The sequence below is a fragment of the Amborella trichopoda genome, chromosome 7, assembly GCF_054954075.1.
Source record: "Amborella trichopoda isolate Santa Cruz 75 chromosome 7, AtrichopodaSantaCruz75HAP2 v2.0, whole genome shotgun sequence".
NCBI classification, from domain to species: Eukaryota; Viridiplantae; Streptophyta; class Magnoliopsida; order Amborellales; family Amborellaceae; genus Amborella; species Amborella trichopoda.
This window is the reverse complement of record NC_142342.1, coordinates 37,363,036-37,389,411: the sequence shown is the minus strand read 5'-3', so window position 1 is coordinate 37,389,411 and position 26,376 is coordinate 37,363,036. Positions and strand designations below refer to the sequence as shown.

General features: G+C 33.6%; 1 protein-coding gene across 4 annotated transcripts; it reads left to right on the top strand.

The window, feature by feature from the left end:
* The first annotated feature begins 11,996 nt into the window (after positions 1-11,996).
* On the top strand, positions 11,997-23,969 carry LOC105420915 (protein DMR6-LIKE OXYGENASE 1-like). Of its 4 annotated transcripts, none has more exons than XM_011626301.3 (4): positions 11,997-12,262; positions 12,985-13,232; positions 21,551-21,872; positions 23,451-23,969. In XM_011626301.3, the coding sequence occupies exons 1-4, from the start codon at positions 12,032-12,034 to the stop codon at positions 23,700-23,702; spliced, it is 1,053 nt and encodes a 350-aa protein (XP_011624603.1). In that variant the 5' UTR covers positions 11,997-12,031; the 3' UTR covers positions 23,703-23,969. The 4 variants fall into 4 exon arrangements, with proteins under 4 accessions (XP_011624603.1, XP_088728630.1, XP_020526524.1 ...); XM_088872504.1 differs by having other exon boundaries at positions 21,518-21,872; XM_020670865.2 differs by having other exon boundaries at positions 11,997-12,368.
* The last annotated feature ends 2,407 nt before the right edge of the window (positions 23,970-26,376 follow it).

Sequence of the window (26,376 nt, the reverse complement as noted above, 5' to 3'; positions counted from 1 at the left end):
TCCGCCTATAATTCTTATTCTAGGCCGGCATTGCTTAACATGCACCTCGCACGCTCCATCAAAGTGCGATTCATGCTCTCGACGATACTATTTTGTTGAGGATTGTAGGCATTTGTGTAATGCCTAGCAATTCCCTCGGCCTTGCAAAAATTTTCAAACTCCTTTGATACAAACTCTTTACTATTATTGGTCCGAAGAACTTTAATGTGATGCCCCATAGATTTTTCAACTTCGGTTTTAAAATTCTTGAATGCACAAACGCATCACTTTTAGACTTAAGAGTTTTGACTCATACTTTTTTTGAGAAGTCATCAACAAATTGAAAAAAATATTAATGCACCTCCATAATATGTAGTTGGTGAAGGGCCCCATACATCCGAGTGAATGTAATCAAGTTTGCACTTACTTGTATACTTCTCGGCCTTGAAAGGTTGTCTATGTTGTTTCACATAGACACATTATTCACAAAATTCGGATCCATCAATTTTAAGTATAGGAATAAAATTCCTCTTCATCAAGACCTCCATGCCCTTATCACTCACATGCCCCAATCTTCTATGCCATAGGTGAAATGGAACTTCCTCACCTTTGACTACAGAATTCATTTCATCATTTATTATTGTGCTTCCCAATAACTTATACAAGCACTCAACTAGTACTCCTTTCATCACAATTAGAGCCCATTTTGATACTTTGATTACTCCACCTAAACCTGTGAACTTATAACCTTCTGAATCTAGAGAAGAGAAGAAAATCAAGCTCTGTTTTAGTTCCAGCACATGCCTAACATCTTTAATTGCCCGAATAGTACCATCAAATATCCTTAGCCGAACCAAACCCATTCCAACCGCCTTGCTATTGGAATTATTACCCATGGATATTGATCTTCCTTCACATGACTCATATGAGTCAAACCATAATCTATGTGGGCATATGTGACGGGTAGCTCCGCTATCAAGTATCCATTTTTGGTAGAATATTGAATTATATGCCACCATCAATACTACATCTTCAATGAACCCGGACGTAGACCCTTCAACTTGATTTGCTTTATTCATGGATTCACTTGGCTTTTCAATCCTACATAATATGAGAATATCTCAATCCTACATAATATGAGAATATCTCAATCCCACATAATAGGTTAATATCTCAATCACACGTAATATGAGATTATCTCAATCCCACATAATAGGATAATAACTCAATCCCACATAATATGAGATTTCCTTATGTGGGTGATTTTGGATAGCACCAAATCCAACATATTATATATAATGGTCATTATAACACTAAAACTTCCATCCCTTGATGTTGTGCGGTTCCTATAATAAATAATTGCCAATATTTTCTTAAAAATGCATTGCTCCAATTTAGTTCATAAATTAATGTCAAAATATGAAATGTCTTATAGTTTCAAGAGGATAAAACTAGAAATTATTATTTGAAAGAAGAAAAAAGTTTATAGAAGGATGCAACTTTATAATGTAGAACTACGGATGCATCTCAAAAATCCATTGGAAAAGGTAGTTTTAATGTTGAAAAACCCTTTGATTAATCATGTCGACATCAAAATGTATGACCATGAAAGATAAAAAGATTTTAAATCTCAGAAATAGTGCATTTGACAACATATTATCTACACCGTTCGTTTTCAAGATTTTCATGTGTTTATACATTACTTGATTTTAACTAGTTTTGAAATTTAAAATTTTATAATTAGATATAAAAATAGATTTTGAGATAATCCTAAGAATATTTTATATCAAAATTATATACCATGATAAAATTTGAAGGTGCATCTTACCTCTACTACTACAGATGCATTCGTATGCCAACTGCACCCTTGAAAGAAATACCTTTGTTTTTCAAAATAAAATAGTTTGTATCCATTAAAATATTTTCTTCCAGTTGATCTCTTTTAACTATATTTAATTATTTATATCACTTTCCCCCTTTTCAATGTTCAATCCTTTTTCTATTTTTTCTTTCTTCTTTACAGTTTTTTCTTTAAAATATTTTCCTATGGATCCCTAAAAATTATATAACTTCAGAAGAGCACCTCCTTGTTTTTCCTTTGGGTATTAATTATGCATTATCGTCCCCCCTCTTGACATCTCTTGACTTCCTTCTTTATTTTTACCGCATCAACACAACCCACATAATTATTTTTACCTCAATAATTCTCCTTCCTCATCTCTTGCGTTTTTTCAAGAGAGAGAGATTGGGAAAAAATTGCTTATTTTGATTTGGGCGGTTATTGGGGTAAAAATAACAAAGGGGAGGAAGTGAGGAGGGGTTCAAATCATATATATTTGCAAAAATTAGCACCGCGTGATAGGGAAAATAGGAGAGGGGTCAATACGAAATAGAATTTTTTTTGTGGTCTATATGAAATTTCCCTTTTCTTTTTGGTTAACCATGATTGTTTCCTTTGCAATGCTGGCTTCCATTATAAAATGATAGATGTGCTTCCATCGGTTCAATGCTGACTATTTTTCTTTTAACCTTTGTTTTAGTAGAAACTATGAGCTTGTTGGGATGTAATCGATATCACTAATAATTTACTATTTTAATAATGCAAATCTTGATAATGATATTCTCTTCTTTGATAGTGTTCCTTATAAAATTATATGAAAAACTTATAAATATTTTTACATATAAGTTTATCTCTTCAAAAAGTTGTTTTTACCAAAATAATTCGCTGAATATTGCATGTTTTTACCCATAAATAGCACAAAACAACAAAAATTTACAAACAATAATAAAATAAAAATTAATTAATATTATGTAATACAATATATGTATAAAACAATTAATAAAATAATATTATGCTTGGTATGTTAATTTTCAGATCAGATTGTCCATTTTTTATAGTATTAATTATTATTCAAACGGACCCTATAATTATGTTATATGAATAATTATGACATTTAAACAAACCTGTTGCTTGAGACTATGGCACATAATTATATATATTTGAAACCTGGTGATCCAATTTGAAATCATCGATTTGGACTGGGAATCGATCAAGACCGAATTTGTTTTGGGAAAATGTTGGTACTGGCCCGATTTCCCCTTAAAACCTCATTTCATTTTTTTTATTTCTTTATTTATTTTTATTTTTTTGAGGCTTATCTAATACAGTGTAGACCTCTTCTTGTAGGGAGGTAGCTAGCAAGTATGCTCTTGAGATAAGGGCATTGATAGTGAAGCTCTTGGCTCTATTATCTGAAGGATTTGGATTTGATCCTGGATATTTGAATGAGAAATTTGACAAGCATTGTCAAATGTTATTGATAAATTACTATCCTCCATGTCCAGATCCAACTCAACACTTGGGCTGCCATGCCATTTCGATGTGGATGGCATTACAGTTCTTCTGCAAGGTGAAGTAGGAGGATTGGAAGTGCTCAAAGATGGAAAATGGATCAACGTAAAGCTGGAGAAAACTGCTTTTGTGGTAAACATAGATGATCAATTGCATGTACAATACAGAGCTCTTCTTATGAATCTTATAATGCAGCCTATATTACCTTAGCATGGAAAGCGAATCTCAAATTGATACGAATTAAATCATATGGTGTTATTTTCAAACAAGGAGTTTCAATGTGTTCACATATGTCAAAACTAGGCTCACATTGTTTATACTAACTAAATGTTACTAATAAAACTAGGCTCACATTGTTTTTACTAACTAAATGTTACTAATTTTTCTTTGCATATGAGTTGTGTTTTTTTTAAACAAGGAGTTATAGTGTATTTACATATGTCAATACTAGGCTGACATTATTTGTAGTACCTATGGTCATTTTTTTTTTTAGCGGTAATTTAGAGAAAAAGGGGTCTCCTATCTATGGTAAGAATAGAACTCAAAACGTCATGTAATGGTGTCATGCTACCCTAACCACCTAGCCTTGAGCCCATTCCTATTGAAACTAAGAAATTATTATATTCAGACTCTGTGGGTTTCATAGATCCAATTTGAAAAGCCTCTTTATTTCCAAAAAAAATTAAAAATCGCCCGAATACGTGGTTTAGGAAAATAAATATGTCATCTCGACAGTGAGATGTCGATCATGGAGGGTTGGGTTGTGCCGTTCCTCGAACTTAAATTTTCTACTTTTCTTTTTTGTTTTTTGGGTAATACAGTGGGGATGATAGCCCCTACCCGTTTTTTGAAATTGTTAGCGGTTTTTTAATGCATTAGGTAAAATTATTAGTGATTTTTTAATACATTAGATGAGAATGGAAGTCTAGACCTTAACTGAAGGGTACAAGTGATGCCACCACCATAATTCCAACCCCATTCTCAGTATAACACCGAACTCCAACTATTTGCATGGGACATATGAGGGTTGTGGTGATGCGATTCGATATATAGTTTTTACTTGGCAAATGAATATTCTAAAAAGATTATATGCACCCACAAGAGCATATAGTAGATTCACTCCCACGGTCAAAACTTAAGAAAAATTTCAGGACCCCTAGTTTTGAGCCTTAAATTAAAAATGCCTTAGGATTGATATGGGATCATTCAAATCCAGAAATATATTTTACTCCCTCAGGAGTATACAGTCTATTTACTCTCTCAGGTAAAAATCCACCGAGGATTAATTTTAGGCCCGAAAATTTTGGAGATATAACCGCTTTAATACGTAGATTAACTTCAATAAAAGAGATTTTCTAAATGCACCCTCTAACTATTTAAAACAATTATGTCCCCAGGTTGAAAAGAAACCCTCCAATTTTTAGAGGGAGGGATCAAATTCTTATAAAACTCAAATTTCAAATTTTTTCTTTTGAGAATAATGATATTGTGATTCTTCGGTAGTTTCAATAAACTTAGATTGACAAAGTCTTCCCATGTACGTCATCTGACCAAGGGAGTAGAACTAAAGTATGCACCTGAGGGAGCATGGTACACATGCTCGATATTCAAAATTTTGGACTATATGAGAATTCTTGTGGCCTCACTAAAGGTATGACCTTTAATAGAAAAAAATAGCACGTCAGGATTTGTGTGGTGAACCCCAATTAGTTGGAAAAAGGCTTTGATGATAATGATAAGATTTTTTTTGTTTTTTAAATACTCATCCAATGACTCTAATATGGAAAAAGTTTATATAAGGATGCAACTTTATAATATAGAACTACAGATGCACCTCAATAATCCATTGGAAAAAGTAGTTTTAATATAAAAAAACCCTTTGATTGATCATCTCGACATCAAGATGTATGACCATGAAAAATAAAAAGATTTTAAGTCTTAAGAATAATGCATTTTACAACATATTATCTACACCGTCCATTTTCAAGATTTCCATATGTTTATAAATCTACATGATTTTAAATTTTATAATTAGATATAAAAATTAATTTTGAGATAATCCTAATAACATTTTACATCAAAATTATATATCAGCATAAACAGCTACGGATGCGTACGCCAACTGCACCCTTCTAATATTGATTCAAAACGTTCATATAAAGAAAAACCACAAAATATGTCTCTCACCTGAAGTAGTAAATGTACATTACTACATTGTACATACCCCCATACTCTGAATATCTTCACTGGTTCGTTTGCTCTCTCTCTTAGTCTCTCACTTTCTCAACCTTTAATGTTTTATGCTATCATGTGCTTTACTGTACATAAAATAGAGAGCTTTATCTCTTGGTGTGAATGGTTAAGGTTATCAGCAAAGGGAAGTTCAACAGCGTGGAACACCGTGCAATTACAAATTCCGTCGAATTTCAATACCAACATTTGGTGGCCCCTCTTCTCGCGCATTAATCGGGCCTGCAAGTGAATTAGTTAGCGAAGAAAGCCCGCAATTTACAGGAGTTACACACTTGGTGAGTACTTTGATAGGTTTTTGAGCAAGGAACCCAAGGGGAAAACATCCCTTGACCACTTCAAATATTGTGCATAGTGAACATTTCAAAGGCCGTTTGAGACCCTGAACCACCTCGAGCTTGGTGCTATTGGTAACATGGTTGTTAATATTTTACAGGATACCTGGTTCCACATAGTGAATGCACATAGTGAAAATAAGGGTTAAGTCATGTGCCGGACACTATTGTTTTTTCCATATTATATAATGTTGGAAAGTAGATTAGAAATTGCAACAACCATTTGAGAGTGACATTTAATAAAAATTGGTTATATTTTCGCTAAATAATAAAGGTAAAAGAGGATCCCAAAAAAAATACAAAAACATAGTGGGTTTCGTTTTTTTTTTTTTTTTTGACAAGATTACTTAAATTTATTATAATCACAAGAAAAATACCTCAATATAGGGTTCCTCTTATCTAAAATTTTTCTTAGCATCTTTTTTTAACATTATTCGATATGATTACAACGAATTACAAAATGGAATTTACATCATCTGCAACAACCAAAAATCCAGGGAAGCCCCTTTTTTAACCAAAGCATCTGTAAGATTGTTTCCTTCCCAATAAATATGTTGAAAAGAGACCCCCATATATCAGCCAAACCCACAATTTGCAGCTAATACTGATGTAGCTGCCAAATGTACTTTAAGTTCCTTCTTGCACCACAGTATAATATTTAAAGATTCACCCTCGAGCACACGAAGCTGCCCCCTTAAATTTTTCATGAACCAATTTCAAACCCTGTAGAAGTGAAGCCATCTTCGCCGCATTAGCCAAAACTACTCCACACGGTCCTGCATAAGCAAAGAGGGCAGCCCCATTCGAGTCCCTAACCACTCCACCCAGACCAGCAGAACCCTGATTGCCAAACGAACTACCATCAAAATTCAGTTTATAGCATCCATCTAATGGCAGGGTCCAAAATATTCTAGAATGACATTTGCTCCTCTTCATCTTGAAAAGATTCGAAAGATTCAAACAGACATCAATCTCCGAAATCTCCCATCCTTCTTTCATAATGAAAAAAATAGCTCGTAGAAGTATGAAGAATATTATTCATAATTCCAAAGGTAGTGGAACTCCCTCAAAGGTTCACTGATTTTTTTTACTTCCATATTTCCTAAAGTATAACTCCTGTTAAAATCATCCAAATTGATTTGCCCACCTTAGGAATATGCACAAATGAAAACTAAGAATGCCTAAAACATTAGAATGCATCACCCAAGCATTCCCATCATATGGAAGCATCATTCCAAATATTTGAGACAAACTGGCAATGATGAAATGAATGAGACATCGACTCCCTATCATTTTTGCACATAAGACAAACATTTAGTAGCACCTTTCTCATCTTGATTGCACATCTAGCCAAATAAAAGCTTGAACTTTATGTGGAATAGGCCATCGCCATATTGTCGAAAGACTGCGTTCTGTCCACCTCCACCGATCGTTGAACATAAGACTATAAACAAATTTCACTGAGTACAAGCCATCATTCTCAAGTTTCCAAACTACCTCATTTGCCTGATGCACTGAAACATAAATCGTATCCAAAATTTGCATCAGGGAGAGAAATTGATAAAAATTCGACAAGGAATTCTATTATACAGAAAATTGATGTTCCATGATACTTGATCTCCCCTAATCTCAACCATCTATGAAACCTTAGCTTGAGGGGCTGCCAACCTTTTAAATATCTCCACGAAAGACAATTTCAATGGCCTATCTCCGAGCTATTTAAAATGCCAAAAGGAAGTCTCATTTCCCTTACCAGGCACTCATCTCACAAAAAGGAGATCTGAGAATTACATCTACCTTGATCTATCCAAAGGTCATGCCTATCGTTCCCATACTTTGCAACTAAGCTTTGACACCACAACTGCTCCTGATATGCATACTCCTCTACCATCATTTGGACAAAAGGGCCGTATTTTAATGGTAGGGAATAATGGACGTTCATGGGATGCACACTCCTCCCAGAGTTAGTCCAACGTGAGGGAATAATGAAAGGTAATAGGATGCAAGGTATAAATGCCCTCTCAAGTAGGTGACTTAAAGCTTAATTGACCATCTTGTGATGAGTGGTGTGTTAAAAATAAAGAACTTTAAAAGAAAAAATAGTCCCAATTTAAGAAAAAAATAGTGTGAATCCGGCGGAGTGTCTCAACAATTTTTAATCTGATCTATCGATTCAATCCGGATTGGCATTCTTTAAAGGAAAAGTGTTTGGTGACTCAGCCGACTCACCTGTAGATATGCAGCCCTGTTAGTTTTGGGCATCTATGTACATTATCTTGGGTAGGATCCCGGTACTTGAGATTCTTGGGTCCGCAAGCTAGGGGTTCTCGATAACCTTACAAGGTATCAGAGCACAAGGTGTGTACTAGGCTAAGGCTTATATTAAAAAAAATATGAATAACGAAGTTTGATGGATATATGATTTGAGGTGGAGAAATTCGGATGCAAAGTGTTTTAGAAAATTCCACAATGGAAGCAAGTGAGAAGAAATCAAGAAATCTATTCAATGAAAGTTGGCAAGATGAATTTGGTGATTTCGCGATCTAGTTGGAGCTTGTTAGATTTGTTGATCTTCAAAGTCACTACACCTATATTTTATTCGAAAAATTGAGAGTATTATGAGAAAAGAAAACGGGGGCTTTCTTGGGGAATAAAAAAAAGCCCAAGTGATCTCTATAAAAGAGGGCCAAAGGAAGAAATAATACTTATCCTTTTGTAGGTCACCTCTTTGTAGTTATGGAAAGGAATCTCCAATATAGAGATGGTTCTCCGAGAGGGAGATATATATATATATAGCCTCTGAGGGAGAGATTGTATTCTCATGAGTTTGGATTGTTAAGGTTTCCATTTCTAGAGAGAAAGTCTCTCGATTGCTCTCAAGTTGCTCTTTTTGGTAGCAGTGTAGCGATGCAAAAAGAAGATATTAATCATCGGTGATATTTGGTCAGGAGAGTATGTTTAGAAGGGAAGATCGGTAAGGTTCTTACTGATATTTAAGATGGAAGATACTACAAAATGCCTATAAGTGAAAATGAACAGTGATTCACCTACTCTCATCACCATCCAAACTTCATAACAAGGTCACAGTTGTCCGATAATATTTCATTTTTCATTTTTTCTTAACTAATTGGAATGACCAGAAATTTAGAACGTGTGTACATTTTAGTGAGGTGCACCTAATTAAAATATGAAAAAAATAATTTGCACAATATGAATTTAGTTTTTCATATTTTTATTAGGTGCACCTCACTAAGATGTATACACACTTCAAATTTCAAGTAATTTGGATTTGTAGACAAAAAAATGAAAATTGAATATAACTGGACAACTGTGACCGTACGATGAAGTTTTGATGGTGATGAGGGTAGGCGAAATCATTGTTCATTTTTGCCTATAGGCGTTGGGAAGAGTTTTCCTTTAGAGATAGGTATATCTTTTGTAACCCAAAACTATAATCTTCATTGTAATAGTCGATTTCTCCTGGCCAAAACCGTGCATGTAACTTTATGAGATGAACCACATAAATCATGTGTTGTGTTGCTTTGTCTTCTTATGTTTGTTTTATTTCTTACACTCAATTTATAGTTGTATTCGCCTACTTCGCATTTAGCCATCTATGTACATGATCTTGAGTGAGATCATGGTATTTGAGATTCTTGGTTCCACAAGCTACAAGTTCATGATAACCTTGCAAACCCCCTTACAAAAGTCCATCTCAAAGATTTGAGATTTGTTAATCTCAACTACAGTGGTTTTACCTATATAGAATATTTTATTTTTTAAAATAAAAAATTATGGTTTTTAATATATTTTTCCACCCTTCATTTCTAGTGAAAGCATCTTTTTTACATTCATCTTTAATATGGATGCCTAATCCATAAAGAGTCACACCTATTTTGATGAGTCAGCTAGCTCACCAAAACCGTGTCCTTTTTCAAATCACTGGGTCAATTGACCCTGCATTTGCTCTATATAAAAGGTGATTTGTAGGCTTAGTCTTGCATGTTCTCTTTACAAAGGATCATTTGTAGGCTTCCCATCTATCTCTCTCTTTCTCTTTTTCCCTAGAATAAAATGAAGAACGGGGCAATATGTAAAAAATATTCTAATGAATAAGTAATATTCATTAATATGATGCTAATGCTCTTCCATATATCATTTCATATTTAGTAGAAATAATTTTTAGATAAAACCAACAACAAAAAATTGAAAAGGCAAGACATAATTGCTATGATGAATAATTTATTTAAACAAATATAAAGCCTACCAATAACTAAATAAATATAAAAATAAAATTAGCTTTTAAAAAAATTACCTAGAACAATCAAAATGCATCGATTGTTCAGGGGGTTGAGGACTCTACCTATAAAAAAAGCGATTCAGTTTTGTTGCTTGGATGGAGGTTGCTATATGAATTCATTCCTCTGCCCAACTATAGAGAAGCAAAATTGCTAATAACATATCAAAATTATAAGATAATATGAAAATTGTTATTTATTAGTCTTAAAAAAAACGTATATTTAGTCAGTCAGTTGACTCACCTATAGATGTGCAACCCCCTTCAATTCTCCTCTTTGACATGGAATTTGGATCTAAAATCTTTGGATTGAGATTCTTTAACATGGAATTTGGATCTAAAATTTTTGGATTCGTTAATCTCAACGATTATGAACTGAATTTTTTTATTTTAAAAAATAAAAATAATATTTTTTAAATATGCTTTGTCATCACTTATTTTGAGGTACAGTAGAGATGGACATCTCATAAATGAGGAGACACATGTTTTGATGAGTCCGCTAACTCACCAAATCTTTGTCCTTATTACATGAGTAGAACAAGGAGGCGATGGTGGACAACACAAAGCCTCCTTGTCAATATATCTAGGCTTATTTGGAAACTTTGGCCGCATTTGCATAATATCACTATACGTATCTATGGGCAAAAAAGGTCAAAGGGAATGCACACTATAGGAAAATGGTGGGAGAAAATTTAAATTTAAATTTTATTTCATATTTTTTTATTTAGATTTCACAAAGCTATTTTATTGGCTAAAAATTAAGTTTATATTTTATTTTTTATTTGATTTAAAATATTTATCTGAATTTCGAGATTTAGGTTTTTTAAAAACATAACTAAATAAAAATTATTAAAAGCATATTTAAATAAGGGAAAATTGCAAACCCTTCAAAATGGACTTTTTACGCACTTTACATCATCTAATTTTTCCTATCAAATACCCCATACAAAAGTTCATTTTTTTTGGACAAAAATACCATTCTCTCACATAACAAATTATTTTCATTGGAGCAGGCGGTCCGGTGATTATTTTTGTTGGAATGGCCGGTCCGGTGTTTCATAGTGGCGGTCCGGTGATTATTTTTGATGGAATGGGCTGTTCGTTATTTTGAAGTTCCGGTCCAACATTTTGAAGGGGCAATCCAGCATTTTGATATGGCGGAGCATTTTGAAGGGGCAATCCAGCATTTTGATATGGCGGTCCGACATTTTGAAGGTAATCTGGCATTTTGAAGTAGCAGTCCGACATTTTGAAGTGAGCAGTCCGGCATTGTTCAAGTGCGGTATGGCTTTTTCTTTTATTGGGATCCAAAAATGATTTGTTGTTGAGGGAATGGCATTTTCGTAAGAAAAAAAAAGGACTTTTTGTACGTGTAGTTGAAATTGGAAAAGTTGGATGGAGAGTGAAGTGCGTAAAAAGTCCATTTTGAAAAATTTTTGTAATTGTTTTTTATAAATAAAAATAAAATTACATTTAAATTCATTTGAATAATATTTTTCATTAGTTTTATTCATGTCATTTTTCACTAGTTTTATTCATTTCCACATGTGAAAATGAAATTTGGAAATTAAAACCCAAATTTCATACTAATATCAATATTATCTTTAAAGGAAAAACAAAATTCATTTTTAGTGGATGAGAATGTTTCAGTCTAAAGCGTAAACCATTAAAGGTGTTTGACCTTTTCAACGGAGGCTGTGAACACAATATTATGCTTGTTCGATAAATGGACGGTGGGACTCCTGAGTTGGCTCACAAAAGTGGAGCCTGCACAGTGAAAAGTGGGCAGTGGGCAGATTTTGTCTCTCATCGGCGGCCATGGCAGAGGTAGCTAAAGGATTAGAGAAACTCATAAGCAATGGTATCAACTCCAAATATTTGACAGAAAAGTACATCCTTCCACTTGAAGAACGACCCAAGTTCTCTTCCGATGAATCCCCTTCTGAATCCATTCCTATAATCGATCTCAGTTGCGTTTCTGATGGTTTAGGTCGATCAAATATTATCCGGCAGATCTCTAAAGCCTCTGAGGACTATGGATTTTTTCAGGTCATCTCTCTCCCTCTCTCATTTCTTCCATAACAAAAAGGTACGGATTGCCTGGAACCAGCAGCTGATTGTGTCCGGTTTTGGCCGTTTAGGGTGGTCAAGTGAGGTATGCCAAAGAAAAAAATAAAATTATCATAAATATATTTTAATTTTCGTCTAATAGGAAAAAACAAACTGTCTGACTTTCATGAACTTCATCCATCCCTTTTTTCTTCAAAATCTTGAAATCCATAAAATTGACGGTCCAAAAATACATTATAAGTTGCCCTATTTCTAAAACTTGAAATCTATCTTTTTTTCTTGATGTCTATGCATCTTGAAGTCGAGATGATCAATTTGATTATATTTGAGCATCAAAACAACCTCTTCTAGTGAAATTTTTGAGGTGTGCTCTAATTTGATTGTTTAGAGCTTCGGCTGTATATAAATTTTTTCCTGTTTAAAATGCCCCTACCTTTTTTCACTATTTTTTGTATTTTGTTTTAATTAAAAGTTAAACATTTTTTTCGTATTTCTTTATATTTCTTTGAGTTTATCTAAAACCGATTAACCCTTTTTAGCCTGGTCCAGATCTGCTTGGTTAGGACCGGTTACGCAGATTGGTTCCAGGTTACCCGGATCCGGCCATGTCTCGGTTCCGTTTCCGGTTCAGCTGCCTGCTTGTTCTCTCTCTCTTGTACAATTAGTTAATGTTGCTCTTTTTATTAAATGTGTTGGACTAGATCATTAACCATGGGGTTCCAGAAGATGTGATTCAAAGCATGCTGGATGTTGCCAAAGAGTTCTTTGAGATGCCCATTGAAAACAGAGCAAAGCTTTACTCCGAGGACCCCAAAACAGAAGTTAGAGTTTCCACAAGTTTTAACTTTAACAAAAGCAAGGTTCAGTTATGGAGAGATTTTGTGAGGCATCCATGCCATCCATTAGAGGATTACATCGACTCATGGCCTGAAAAGCCAGAAAATTACAGGTATTTATGTTCAAATTTTCGAGAGATTGTGTGCTACGAGACCATATATCTTTGCTATAAGGAGGTCACAATTGCTAATAGTAATTAGATGTTGATTTTGATGGATAAGTATAGTTGTGACCTCCTTGTATTAAAATAAATAGCTTTTTTTTTTTGTATATATTTTTTTAATTTTTCAAAACTAAACCATTGAAGTTTTTTGGTGATTACAAATTCAATTATTTTACATGCTACAGCTGTGAGTGATTAAGAGTTGTTTTTCTTGAAAATAAATGATATATAACTTTTTAATATTTTCTTTGATTTATTAATAAGAGCAACAAATCAACGTCATGTATGCCTATATTCGTTCATATTGTGGCTGCAGCACTATGAAATCTAAAGGTTCAAGAATAGTGAGATGGAGCTTATCTATACATACTTGAAACTCTTAAAATTAGATAATCTAGACATTATGTACCAGGTATACTATTTTTAGAAGTTAAATTTTTTATATTGGTACATGTGGGTTGAAATGATCAACTGGGAGCTAAAACAATCTTTTACAATAGGTCCCTAACGTGTTCTATAAATATTTTCCATGTCACTTTCATAAAAATAAAATCAAATACCTAAATGAGATGTTAGATAATTGGGAAAATTATAGTTACCCACCAAATTCAAATTTCTAGGGATATCAATAAAAATAAATCAAATACCTAAGTGATATCCCTAAGTTAGATAAATATACCAAATTAGAATTTTTAAGGATATCCCTCCCAACCCCCTCCCCTCCTCTCTCCCCCCTCCTAAAAACAAAACAAACCTAAAAAAATTACTTTTGATATCACACTATTAATCCCAACTTTGTTTTTTTAACGCCCACCTAAAACAAAAATTGTAACTTTTTTTCGACTATAATACCCTCATTTTAACCCTTGTTTCGCGTTTTCTCTTTCTAGGCCTATGCCAGTCCAACACAATTTTAACGTAAGCTGGTCTAACACATGTTGTGTAGGAATTGTATAATGGGGATTCCTAGAAAGTAAAATTTGGGGGTGCCTATAATTTTGGGAAAAATTATGGATGCCTCCCTTGACCCTACTTTGTGAATCACTACCTAACCCCAAAATTTTTTATTTCTGCAACTACCCCTCTAAATCATAAATTAGGGTATTTTAGGACAAAAATACCCCCCAATTTAATATATGTTTGTTGCCCAATTTGTGCCAGTTAGGCACAAAAATATGTCGAATTAAGTTTTTATCTTCAAAATGATACGGTTTGGCACAAAAATTTGTCAGATTGGCTTTTGACAATGTGCCGGTCCTACACAAAATGTGTCAGTCCAGCTTTAGATATTAAGATTCTACTGGTCTGGCACAAAATACGTCAGACCGATTTATATTGAAATTGTGTCGTTTTGGCACATTTTTGGTCAAACCAGGTTAGAGAGAGTTGGAGTTGGAAATGTAGATTAAAATGAAGATATTTTGGTCCAAAAAAGTCACCTTGTGTGTTCAGAGTAGTGAAAAATAAACTCAAATCATTAGTGTGGTATAAAAAATAAAAAATACTAGAGAATATTTAGAAAGTTCGATTTGGGGGTATATATGGTTTCTCCTATAGTTTTCCCTAGATAATTTGCACTTGGAATACTTTTTTTCTAAAGTAAAGTGGTTTGATAGTAGTGCTGCCCTATGAAAATAAGTAAAGCTTCACTATATAGCTCATCGAAAATTTCAATTCAAACATTGGAAAATCTTTACATAGATCATCTCAACTTGAACATTACAGTTGTCAAAAAAAAAAAAGGATTTCAAGTACTAAAAATAGTGTATATTAACAAACTATCTAAACCATCCATTTTGTCCTAAAAATAAGTATATAGATACATAGGATTTGTACCATTTTATGAATTTCAAATTTCAATGTCGGTGTTGAAAATTGATTTTAGAGCCATCATGAAGATTTTGGTTGCCTAGAGTGCTTTTTAGATGAGGATTTGAGATGAGGCTTTTTTTTTTTTTTACAAAGCTTAGGCCTTATTGAAACTTCATCCATTTCTGAATTCCTATTGGACTCGGATCAAAATTTGATAGCTAAGAAGTCAGTCAATCTTGTGCTTTCGCCCTAGAGAGATAAGCTCAAATAGTGGTCAAGATTCGAATCCTAAAATGTGGCCCAACTATATGGTCTCGCCCTAGAGAGAGAAGAACCAAAAATGTCTGCGGTCCTAGAGAGAGAGAAAAAGTCCAAATTAGTGTCTGGTCCTAATGAGGTGAAGACCGCCCCATGGTCTAGTAGGTTCGAAAGCTATAGGCTGCATAGTGTGCTTGTATTTGGCATAATATAACTATGATCTTTATGATGGTGTAAACTCCATCATGATATAAACTAATTGGGATTGTATACAACAAGCCCATTTACCTTTGGTACAACGTGGTTATAATTCTTTAAAGAATTTTGATGTGAAATTTGATAGCTTGGATGTGTCACAAAATTCGAGTCAACTTGTTTTGAAGTTTGAACTTGGTCAATAGAATAATTGCAGCCACCCAATTTCACAACCAATGGTCGAGATTAATGTGACCACCTTGTATCAAAGATAAATGATGTCATTCTATACATTCCCTAACTATAATCCGTATGATGATGTAAAATCCATGATTATGTGTCGTCACCGTCCAATCAGTTCTTAGATGGTGATGAAAGAAAGTAGACCCAACATGGCTAGGTGGCTTGGTACAATGGCATCCAGCCCCTCGGCATCCCCCTACCGCATTGGTTGGACCATGATTATGTTTAGGGTTTGTATACTGTGTGATCATTTATTTTTTATACAAGGAGGTCACAACTATTGAGTGTAAAATTCAATAGATGAAATTGTATTGTAATACTCAAGAAATGTTGTTTTGGACTTTGTTACCAGACAGTGATATACCCTCAACTACCCAATCTCAAATCTCACAAATCAATGATAAATGACACATCTTTGTATCAAAAGTAAATAGTATCATTGTATAAATTTCTTTATATTTATGGCTAGAAATTGTTTGGTCATACGGAATATGGTCATTTTTTATTTTTATTTATTTTTTGAAAAAAGAAAGATAAGTAAGTGAGCATTTGGGCCTCTACTTTTGGGAAAAAATTATAGAGGATAAAAACCAAGGTTTTCAAAACATAAAGGAAAGAAAAATATTACAAAGAGAGAAAAGATAGTGACAAATATTTATGTGTTTTAACAAGTTCCCTACATATACAGGACATCAAAGTTCTCTTTCCCTAATTAGAAAAATATTATGCAAGAATGAAGAATACAAGAGATTACATGCTCTCTCCAGCATAGTCTTTCTATCTCTAGAACAACAACCCAATGACTAAAAAAAACTAACCATTTCTCTTTACTTTTCCTTGCATTGTTTTCTCTCTCAACAAAACATGACTTTTTTAAAGAAGAAACTCATATGCAATCACGTGACCCATCTTCTCTCCCTATCTTTTAGGAGTTTAGAAAGGTTTCCCACTTCCCATGGGTATCTTGTAACCCTCTTTCTCATATCTACATGGTTTCAAATCTCACAAAATAGGATTACGATATATATATAGAAAATTTAAGTAGTTATAAAAAAAAAAAAATTAAGTTTCCTAAAAATAGGAAACATGCTTTCATGTTATTAACATTTTATTGCTTGAAGACATGTTTCTATTTTAACTAGCCTGTTCCAAAAATTGTTGCCCACCAGTTACTAATCATCAAATTAACCACAAACTCTAAGGAAGTCCTGCACCAAGTGAACTTCCCCTTCCCAATCGGCTTATTTAATATATCCGTTGAATTATCATCAATATGAATTTTTTGCTATAAAATTCTTTCATTTTGTACTACATCACAAATAATATGATATTGAACATCAATATGTTTAGTCACTTCATAGAAGATTGGATTCCTTGCTAGAAACAAGCCACTCCGGTTATCGTAATGAAGCGGTATATATTTTTTGCCCAACTAAGAATTCACCAAGTAACCTGCTTAAGCAAATTGCTTCTTTGGATGCATAAGTAAATAATATATATTCAGCCGCTGTAGAATACAAAGTCACCATATACTGCAACCTTGATAACCAACTAACTGCACCACCTTCCAAAGAAAAAACATATTTGGTAGTAGACTTTTCTTATCCAACTTACCTGCAAAATCTGCATCAACATAATCAGTGACTTTCAAATCCATTCCATTGCAACAACTACCAGCATTGCAAATTTCCTTCAAATATCGAAGGATCCACTTCACAGTGGTCTAATGATAATGACAAGGATTTACCTTATATCTGCTCACATTGGTTGTGCTATGTCAATGCTAACCATAACAAACATGATGCTCCTTACTGCTGATAAATATGGTACTCGAGACATCTGTGTCTTCTCTGCTTTGGTGCTCGGATATTATTTTAAAGGAAAATTCATATGCACAGGAATGAGGTACTAACTTATTTGACATTTTGCATATTGAAACCCTACAGAACCCTCTCCACATAACTCTTCTAGTTAACCAGGTTTTCTTGTTTTTCCTGTCTGTATTACACGCATCCTAAGAATTCGATTAATAACTCTCAATTCATTTATCTCAAATTCTCTAGTCAACAGAGCTTTAAGTGTTGCAATATTCTTTTTGTTTGGTTCTGCAATAATTATGTCATTGATATATAACAACAAGATAATAAAGCTTCCATCACTATATCCACGAAAATATGTATAATAGTGAGCTTTACATTTATAAAAATTCAAGCTCAATATGAAAGTGTCAAATCATTTGTACCAATATCGCGATGCCAGTTTCAACCCATATAATGATTTCTTGAGCCTACAAACGAATTATCTTTACCTTCCTTAACAAAACTCTTACGTTTGGTCATATAAATTTCTTCTTTTAAGTCATCATGAAAAAATGCAATTTTCACATCTAAAATCAAGAATAATAATCATTACTAAAACAACTTTAATAGTAGACATGCACACAACAAAAGAAAAAATCTCATCAAAATTAATACCTGATATTTGAGCACAGTCTTTCACAACCAATCGAGAGCTCTATACATTTCAACAATATCATCAGAAACTTTATTCTTCTTGAAGACCCACCTGCTACCAATTGTCTTTCTCTCCTCTGGTAATTCAACTGGGGTCCTATGTTTTATTTTTTTATATAGCTTCCATCTTTTCTTCCATGGATGCTCTCCATTGACCGACTTCATCGACCTCACATGAACTTGATTCACCCTCCTCTGTTAGGCAAGCATAAGAAAAGAAAAACACATTTTTTGGATTTTGTATTCAACTTAGTTATGTTCTCCTTTAGAATAAAAGAATATGCAGCACACCAAAAAACACGACGGAAAGAATAATCAACAAGTTTACCTGTCCAAACCTCTTTTGGTTCTTGTAGCCAATAACATAGCTGGGAGACCTAATAATTAAGAAACCAATTGTATGAACTGCTTGTGCTCAGAACACGACTCTTACTGGACAGCACTCAACATACACTTGACACACTCTATAATGTTACGATTAATCTTATCAGCAACACCAGTTTGATAAGGTATTTTAGGATCTATCATCCTCCTAGCAATACCATGCTCACTACAAAAATTATTAAATTCACCAGGATAGTTCCCCCTCATTATCAGTTCTTAGACACTTGATGTCCTTACCTTTCTGATTTTCTACCAAAACCTTAAATTTTCTGAATGAATCAATTCTAGAATATCATTACTTTTAGTGGTGGATAAAGTAAAGTGCAATTTGTTCTGTTTTTCAAATAATCATGACTCGTAAAAATCTAAATTAAAATATTTTAAACCAGGGAGAATGTGTTTATCGATAAGTACTTGAGTTTATGCTCGCTCATTTGACCTAAACGTGCATGCAATGTCATGATGGAGTTCAACTCTGCAATATCAGCCTCTCTCAAAACCTTTTCACCAACAAGTCTATACAAATTGTCTGCTAACTCTCCTTTTGCAACTACTAGTTCCCCTTTTCAAATTTTCAAACATCTATTTTCACCAGCAAATTTGAAATATTTCTTATCAAATTTTCCTAAAGACAAGATACTCTTTTTGAGACCTTGAACGTGCCTGACACCTAGGATTGAACATATGACTCCATTCAGCACCTTGATTCTCACATCTCCAACTCCTACTATTTTACATGAGTCATTATTTTTCAATGAAACAATACCTCAATCACATGGTTTGTATTTATAGAACTAATTCTTATGTGGAGTCATGTGAAATGATGCACTTGAATCAAGTAGCCAATACTGCAAAACTTCCTCCTCCACAGACAAAGCTTACCCATTTTCATAAAGCTCAATTTCTTCAACTAGATTTTCTTGAGATCCACTTGAACTAGGCTTCTCAATAGAATAAGATTTAGGGGCTTCTTGATCTCTTTTTTGTCCCTTACAATCTTTCTTCATATAACCTAATTTTCCACATCTCCAACACTTCACTTTCTTACGCATTCTTGATTTGGATCTTGACTGATCTCTTCCTATAATTCTCTCCATTGATCTTCCCCGTACTATAAACACATTCCCAAAGGAATCCTAACTAGACTTTTGCCTAAACTCCTTTGTCAGAAGTACTAAAACATAATCAAATTCAAGCAATTTTACACTACTGAAATTCATGATCAATCATAGTTTCAAAAAGTAGACTGCCCAGCGCCTAGGCGGAAGTCCTTGGGCGTTTGCCTGAACCCGCCTAGGCAGCCGCATAAAGCCTGCGGCCCACCTAGGGGCGGAAATAGAGCTCCTTGAGGGTATTTTTTTGTCTTTTTTTAATAGTAAAGCGATAAAATTGTGGGTTTTAAGTTCATTTGAAACCTAAAACTAATTATAGACTATTTTAGAGAGAGAAAACCTTTTTTTTTTTCTATTGGGCCGCCCAAGTTCTGGGTGCCCGCCTAGGCGTTGGGCAACTTGGATCCCCCCAACCTCCTAGGTGCCGCCTAGCGTATTTTGAAACACTGTGATCAATCCATGTCGTGATTCTATTATAGAACAAAGTAACATAATTATTTATCTTCTTCGTCAATTTTTACATCTAGTGACATCAACTTGTTAATCATGGCATTAAATTCTTTTAAGTGCCCTTGCAAAGTGTACTATCACTTATCTTGATAATCCTTTGCCGATTCTTAAATGGTTCCCAAAATTTCAAATTGGAAAAACCTCCAAAGTAGAAGCAAACTATGCTCCTAAGGGAGATAGTAGGTGTGCTCAACTGTTAAATAACTCATCAATTATGGATACTTTGATAAATTTCCCTTTTATATTTGAGTTCGATGTGGATGTTTTTGTTGCTTGTGTTTTTTTAGAGAAATTTATGAAAATATCTCTTTATATTATGGCTATCAAAAAAATCTTACATTCATGCTCTTTAATTTCTTTTCTTTTTTTTTTGTTTAATTGCACTTACTTTGGATTTATAAAATCCAAAGTTCTCACTTAAAGTTCTTTATGGCCTCAAACATGGGGTTGCTGATGTAGAGAAACCTTTGAATTTTTTCAATATGAATTTTAAAAGACTAAGATATTCAAGTTTTGAAGTACTCTTAAGCCTTAAAACCACCTAAGAAGAGGGTTTAAAATGTTCTATTACAAAAAGGTCGAATTTTTTTGACGAAGTACTTTTTCAATAAAGTGAATCTTGATAATAGATTATCTGTTCTTTGACAATGTCTCTTATAAAATTATATGAAAAACTTATAAGCAATTTTACATATAAGTTTATCTTCTTTAAAGTTATTTTTATTTTATTTAAAATAATTTTCTAAATATCACGTGTTTTTAGCCATAAATAACACAAAACAACAAAATTTTAAAAATAAAAATAAATTATTTAATATTATATATAACAATATATGTACAAATCAACTTATAAAATGATATTGAACTGGGTATATTAGTTTCAAATCAAATAGTTTGACAGTATTAATTATCATTCAAAGGGCCTCTATAACTATATGTTATACTAATAGTTGTGACATTCGAACAAACTAGTTGCTAGAGACTTTCTAGACCCAACTCAAGAGAGATACCGATTGAAGGTTCTTTCCTTTGTCTTTGTTTTCATCATTTAGTTGTTGCACATAATGAATATATATTTGAAACCCGGCTATTCAGATATGGAATCGTCGATTTGAATTGGGAATCAGCCAAGACCAAATCCATTTCGACAAAGTGCCGATATTGGCCTGGTCTCATATTAGCTTCTTTTTGGTTTTTTTTTTTGAAGCTTATCTGACACAGTGGAGACCTCTTCTTGTAGGGAGGTAGCTAGTAAGTATGCTCTTGAGATAAGGGCATTGATACTAAAGCTCTTGGCTCTATTATCTGAAGGACTTGGACTTGATTCTGGTTATTTGAATGAGAAATTTGGCAAGCATTACCAAACACTGTTGACAAATTACTATCCTTCATGTCCAGATCCCAACCTAACACTTGGGTTGCCTGGCCATTCTGATCCGAATGGCATTACAGTTCTTTTGCAAGATGAAGTAGGAGGATTGCAAGTGCTCAAAGATGGAAAATGGATCATCGTGAAACCGGAGAAAAATGCTTTGGTGGTTAATCTAGCCGATCAATTGCAGGTACGATTCTGAGCTCTGCTCATGATTCTTATAATACAGCCTATTTTACCTTTATAATAACTGAGCTCTTCTTATGATACTTAAAATGCAGCCCATATTACAAATCATATGCTCTTTTTAAACATTGAGTTTCAAAGTGTTCACGTATGTCAATACTAGTCTCACATTTTTTGTACTAACTAAATGTCATTAATTTCTTTTGTATATGAATTAATCAGATTGTGTTAATTTTATACAAGGAGTTACGAAGTATTCACATAAGTCAATATTAGGCTCACATTGTTTATAATAACTACGACCTTTTGCTTTTGGGGGGTAATTTAACGAGAAATGGGACTGTTACTTATAGTAGGATTGGAATTCAAGACGTCATGTTATGGTGCCTTGCCACTCTGACTAGCTAGGCATTCCTACTGTGAATAAAAAATTGTTATATTACAACCTTACGTGCTTCATGGATCCAATTTAAAAAGCATCTTTATTTCCAAAAAATAGAAAAATGGCCATTAATGAGTCCATGTTTTTAGCAGTCCATGTACAATTTCTAAGAGTCCACTGTAGGAAAATAAATGTCATCTCGACAATCAGATGTTAATCCTGGACGGTTGGGGTATGCCGTTCTTCCAGCTCATGGTTTTGATTTTCTTTGAGCGGTACAACAACACACTCCAACTATTTCCATTAGACATATAAGGGTCATGGTGATATGATTTTATATATAGTTATTACTTGGCAATTGAATATTTCAAAAAGATTATATGCACACCCGTAAGAGCATATCGCAGATTCATTCCCTTGATTAAAACGTACGAAAGTTTTAGGACTGCAAGTTTTAGAAAGTTTCTTAGGATTGATATGAGATCGTTCAAATCCCAAATGATATTCTACTTCCTCGGAAGTATACTGTTCATTTACTTCCTCATATAAAACCCAACCTAGGCCTCCAAATTTTGGAGATATAACCTCTTTAACACATATATTAACCTCAACAATAAATATTTTTTAATTGCACCCTCTAAACACTTGAAAAGGATTATATCTCAAGATTGAGTAGCAACCATCCAATATTTAGAGGTTGAGATCTAAATATTAGAAAACTCAAATTTTAAATTGTTTCTTTTGTAAATAATCATCCGGTGATTCTTAGGTAGTTCCCAAAAATTCAGATTGTAAAAATACTCAAGTAGGTCATCTGATCGACGGACTAGTATACTCCCTCGGGCGCATAGTATACGCAATCCATTCAAATTTTGGACTGTATAAGAACTTTTTTTATTTTTTTATTTATTTTTAATACTGATCTAGTGATTCTAATTTCTTAAGTTGATTCTAAAGCTTCATGTTGAGAAAACCCACCAAATATGTGTCCTAGCTGAGGGAGTAGATGTCCATTACTACATTATGCGCCCCCCTCCCAAAGGAGTATGCCCTATGGAGACTCGAATGTCTTCACTGGTTCTTTTTAGTTTTCTATATCTTTTACAGTCTTTGACTTTCTAGATCTTTAATGTTCTATGCTATCATGTGCTTTACCATACAAAAAATAGAGAGCTTTATGTGTTGGTGTGAATGGTTTAGGTTATCAGCAATGGGAGGTTCAAAAGCGTGGAACACCGTGCGATTACGAATTCTAGAACCTCTCGAATTTCAATACCAACATTTTATGGTCCCTCTCTGGATGCATTAATTGGGCCAGCCAATGAATTAGTGAGCAAAGAAAGCCCTGCAATTTACAGGAGTTACACATTTGAGGAGTTCTTTGACAGGTTTTTTAGCCAGGAACTCAAGGGGAAAACAGTCCTTGACCACTTCAAGTATTTTGCAGAGTGAATATTTCAAGGGCCTTATAAGGCATAGTATCCTGAACCACATTGAGTTTGGTGCTATTGGTAACATGGTTGTCAATATTCTACAGCATATTTGGTTCCATATGGTGAGTGCATTTAGCGAAAATCAGGGTTTCAAGTCCCGTACTTGACAATTGTTTTCAATGGTAGTGTGCCTTTGCCTAATTATATAGTGTTCGAAGGTAGAATAGAGATTGCAGCAACAATTTGAGAGTCTCATTTAATACAAATTGGCTATATTTTTACTAAATAACAGAGGTACAAGAGGATATGAAAAACAATTTCTTGAAAGATTACTTAAATTTATTATAATCATAAGGAAATTACAACAAAATACAGTTTCCCTTATCTAGAAATTTTCTCTTCTTGTTTACTCATCCTTAAGGAACAGTAAAAAATCATCTTGGAACTCAAAATAAAATTCCAAATCAAGTTCCCCTAGAATATTTACTTTGAAAGACTAAATTGTCCAATTGAAGGACAATTAGATTTAATGTTGTATTTTTGCTATAGAAAATACTATGTATTATTTTAAAATAGGAAAAAGTTAATATAAGAATGCATCCTTACTTATAGAAGTAAGGTTACATGAATTTACACAATCGAATTTATTTGAATGGTGTGTAGACTTTGTATGATCATAAAAAACATGCTACATTTTGACAATATCTTAGAAACGTGAATCTACACTGTAACTAATATGGATGGTATAAAACATTGCAATTTTACTTTCACGAGTTAAGTTGCTACCTTATATACCCTTCAAAATAATGTCTTTTGAACTATAGTATTTGGAAAAGTCAGTTTTATCTTATTTTTTGAGAGAATTGGAGATTCTTGTCACCTTGATGAAAGAAGAAAATAAAGTAATGGTTAAATATGAGAAACCGAAAGATGCTATAATCCCTCTAGAGTATAGTGTACATTTACTTCCTCGGGTAAAACCCTCTCTAGGACAAATTTCAGGACTCAAATTTTGGAGATATAACCTCTTCAACGGATAGACCTCAATAGAGAAAAAATTCCCCAATTTGACCATCTATACACTTGAAAGAAAATATTGTCTCAAGATTGAATAGAGACACTCCAAGTTTTAGAGGTTGAGATTTAAGTGGTGAACTTCAACTTTTACTTCTGAGAATAATCAATTCTTAAGGGGTTCTAAAAAAATCCTTTTAAATAGGTCTTCTGACTGATGGCGTGGATATACACCTATCTCCTATAGGACCATGGTAGACGCGCCTACATCATTGGTTTCTATGAGAGAGAGAGAGCATAGGCAGAGCACAGGAAATGTATGAGACACATGCATGTGATCCATCACTGACATTACTTAGAATATATTTAGTATGCCCCTACTCGCACCTCTAGCAGTGGAATGCTATTAATTAAACATGATAGTTGGTGTCTTAGGACCTGAAAAGCTTGGAAGTGGGGTATCCAAATTTTATGTTAGTTGATGAACTATTTTTACGGTTATGTGAACATCCAATTGCAAATCGACAATTATCTTTGAATTCCAATATCTTAAGGCATTGAAATGACCCCCTAAAAGTATAGGAAAAAGCCTTAGAATAAACCATTTAATCCCTTGGGATCACACTAGCTTAATATACTTTGTGCCATCATAGGTGATAGTCATCCAGACCACAATCCATTAAAAAATCCCTAGATGTTCCCTAGATCCCAAAGAGTTCTGCCACAGTAAACCAAAACTTCAGAAAATAGAGGTTCTTGCTAAAAAAGAAAATATGTAAAAAACCGATAGACCATGTAATTTTGATCAAATGTGGAAAGAACATATCATCAAAATAAAAAATCCGAGAAGATTTACATCATCCAAAGTCTGTTAGCTGTTTGCAACACAATTTTTGGCGTACAAGCTCTAAACTCTGTTCCACATAGCGGGTAAAAAATGAGGGTTTATATTATTTTCAAAACTTGAAATCCTTTTAAATTCTCATATCGAGTTGTCTATATAAACCCTCATTTTTTACCCACTAAGGGTAGTTACATAGAATTAAGATCCTCGCCCTAAGCTGACCAAAACCCTAATACTAATTCTTTAGAAACCCTAATCCTTCGTTCTTTAAGAGCCCAAAACCCTAGTTTCCTAGCAACCATGATCATCCATCTCCCAAAGAAATCATACATTCTTTCAATACCCTAAGGCTTTAAAACTTAGATCTTAGAGTTCTCTTTAATCATTTCATTCAAAATTAGATAAGCTTTCTTCTCAAAGGAAAATAAGGGTTCATTCATTCAATCAAAGCTCTAATCGAGGCCCTGGCTCTCGGTTAGGGGCCCCAAGGCTCAGGCAGTTTTGTAAGCTCTTTATTCAAGGGGTTCTCGAGGACCCTACAATCTTTTTTAAAATTCCATATTAAAGATGGATTTTTTATGCAAATATTTGAGATTTGTTAATCTCACCTATCATGGTTATTATATATAGGAAAAAGCTTATAAAAGTATGAGGCTCTGAACAGTCAAATTAGGGTTCACCTTAAAAATTTTACTAGAAGAGGTTATTTCGATCCTCAAATTTCCTCAAATTGATCATCTCGGCCTCAAAATGCATGAACATGATAAAAAAATGGATTTCAAGTTTTGAAAATAATATATCTTGTAATGCATTTTTTATCCCTCAACTTTCAAGA

Coding starts and splice junctions, on each gene's coding strand:
- LOC105420915 (XM_088872504.1), top strand. CDS start 12,032: ATGGCAGAGGTAGCTAAAGGATTAGAGAAACTCATAAGCAATGGTATC. Junction 12,263..12,984: donor AGGACTATGGATTTTTTCAG/GTCATCTCTCTC, acceptor GTGTTGGACTAG/ATCATTAACCATGGGGTTCC. Junction 21,873..23,450: donor ATCTAGCCGATCAATTGCAG/GTACGATTCTGA, acceptor TGAATGGTTTAG/GTTATCAGCAATGGGAGGTT.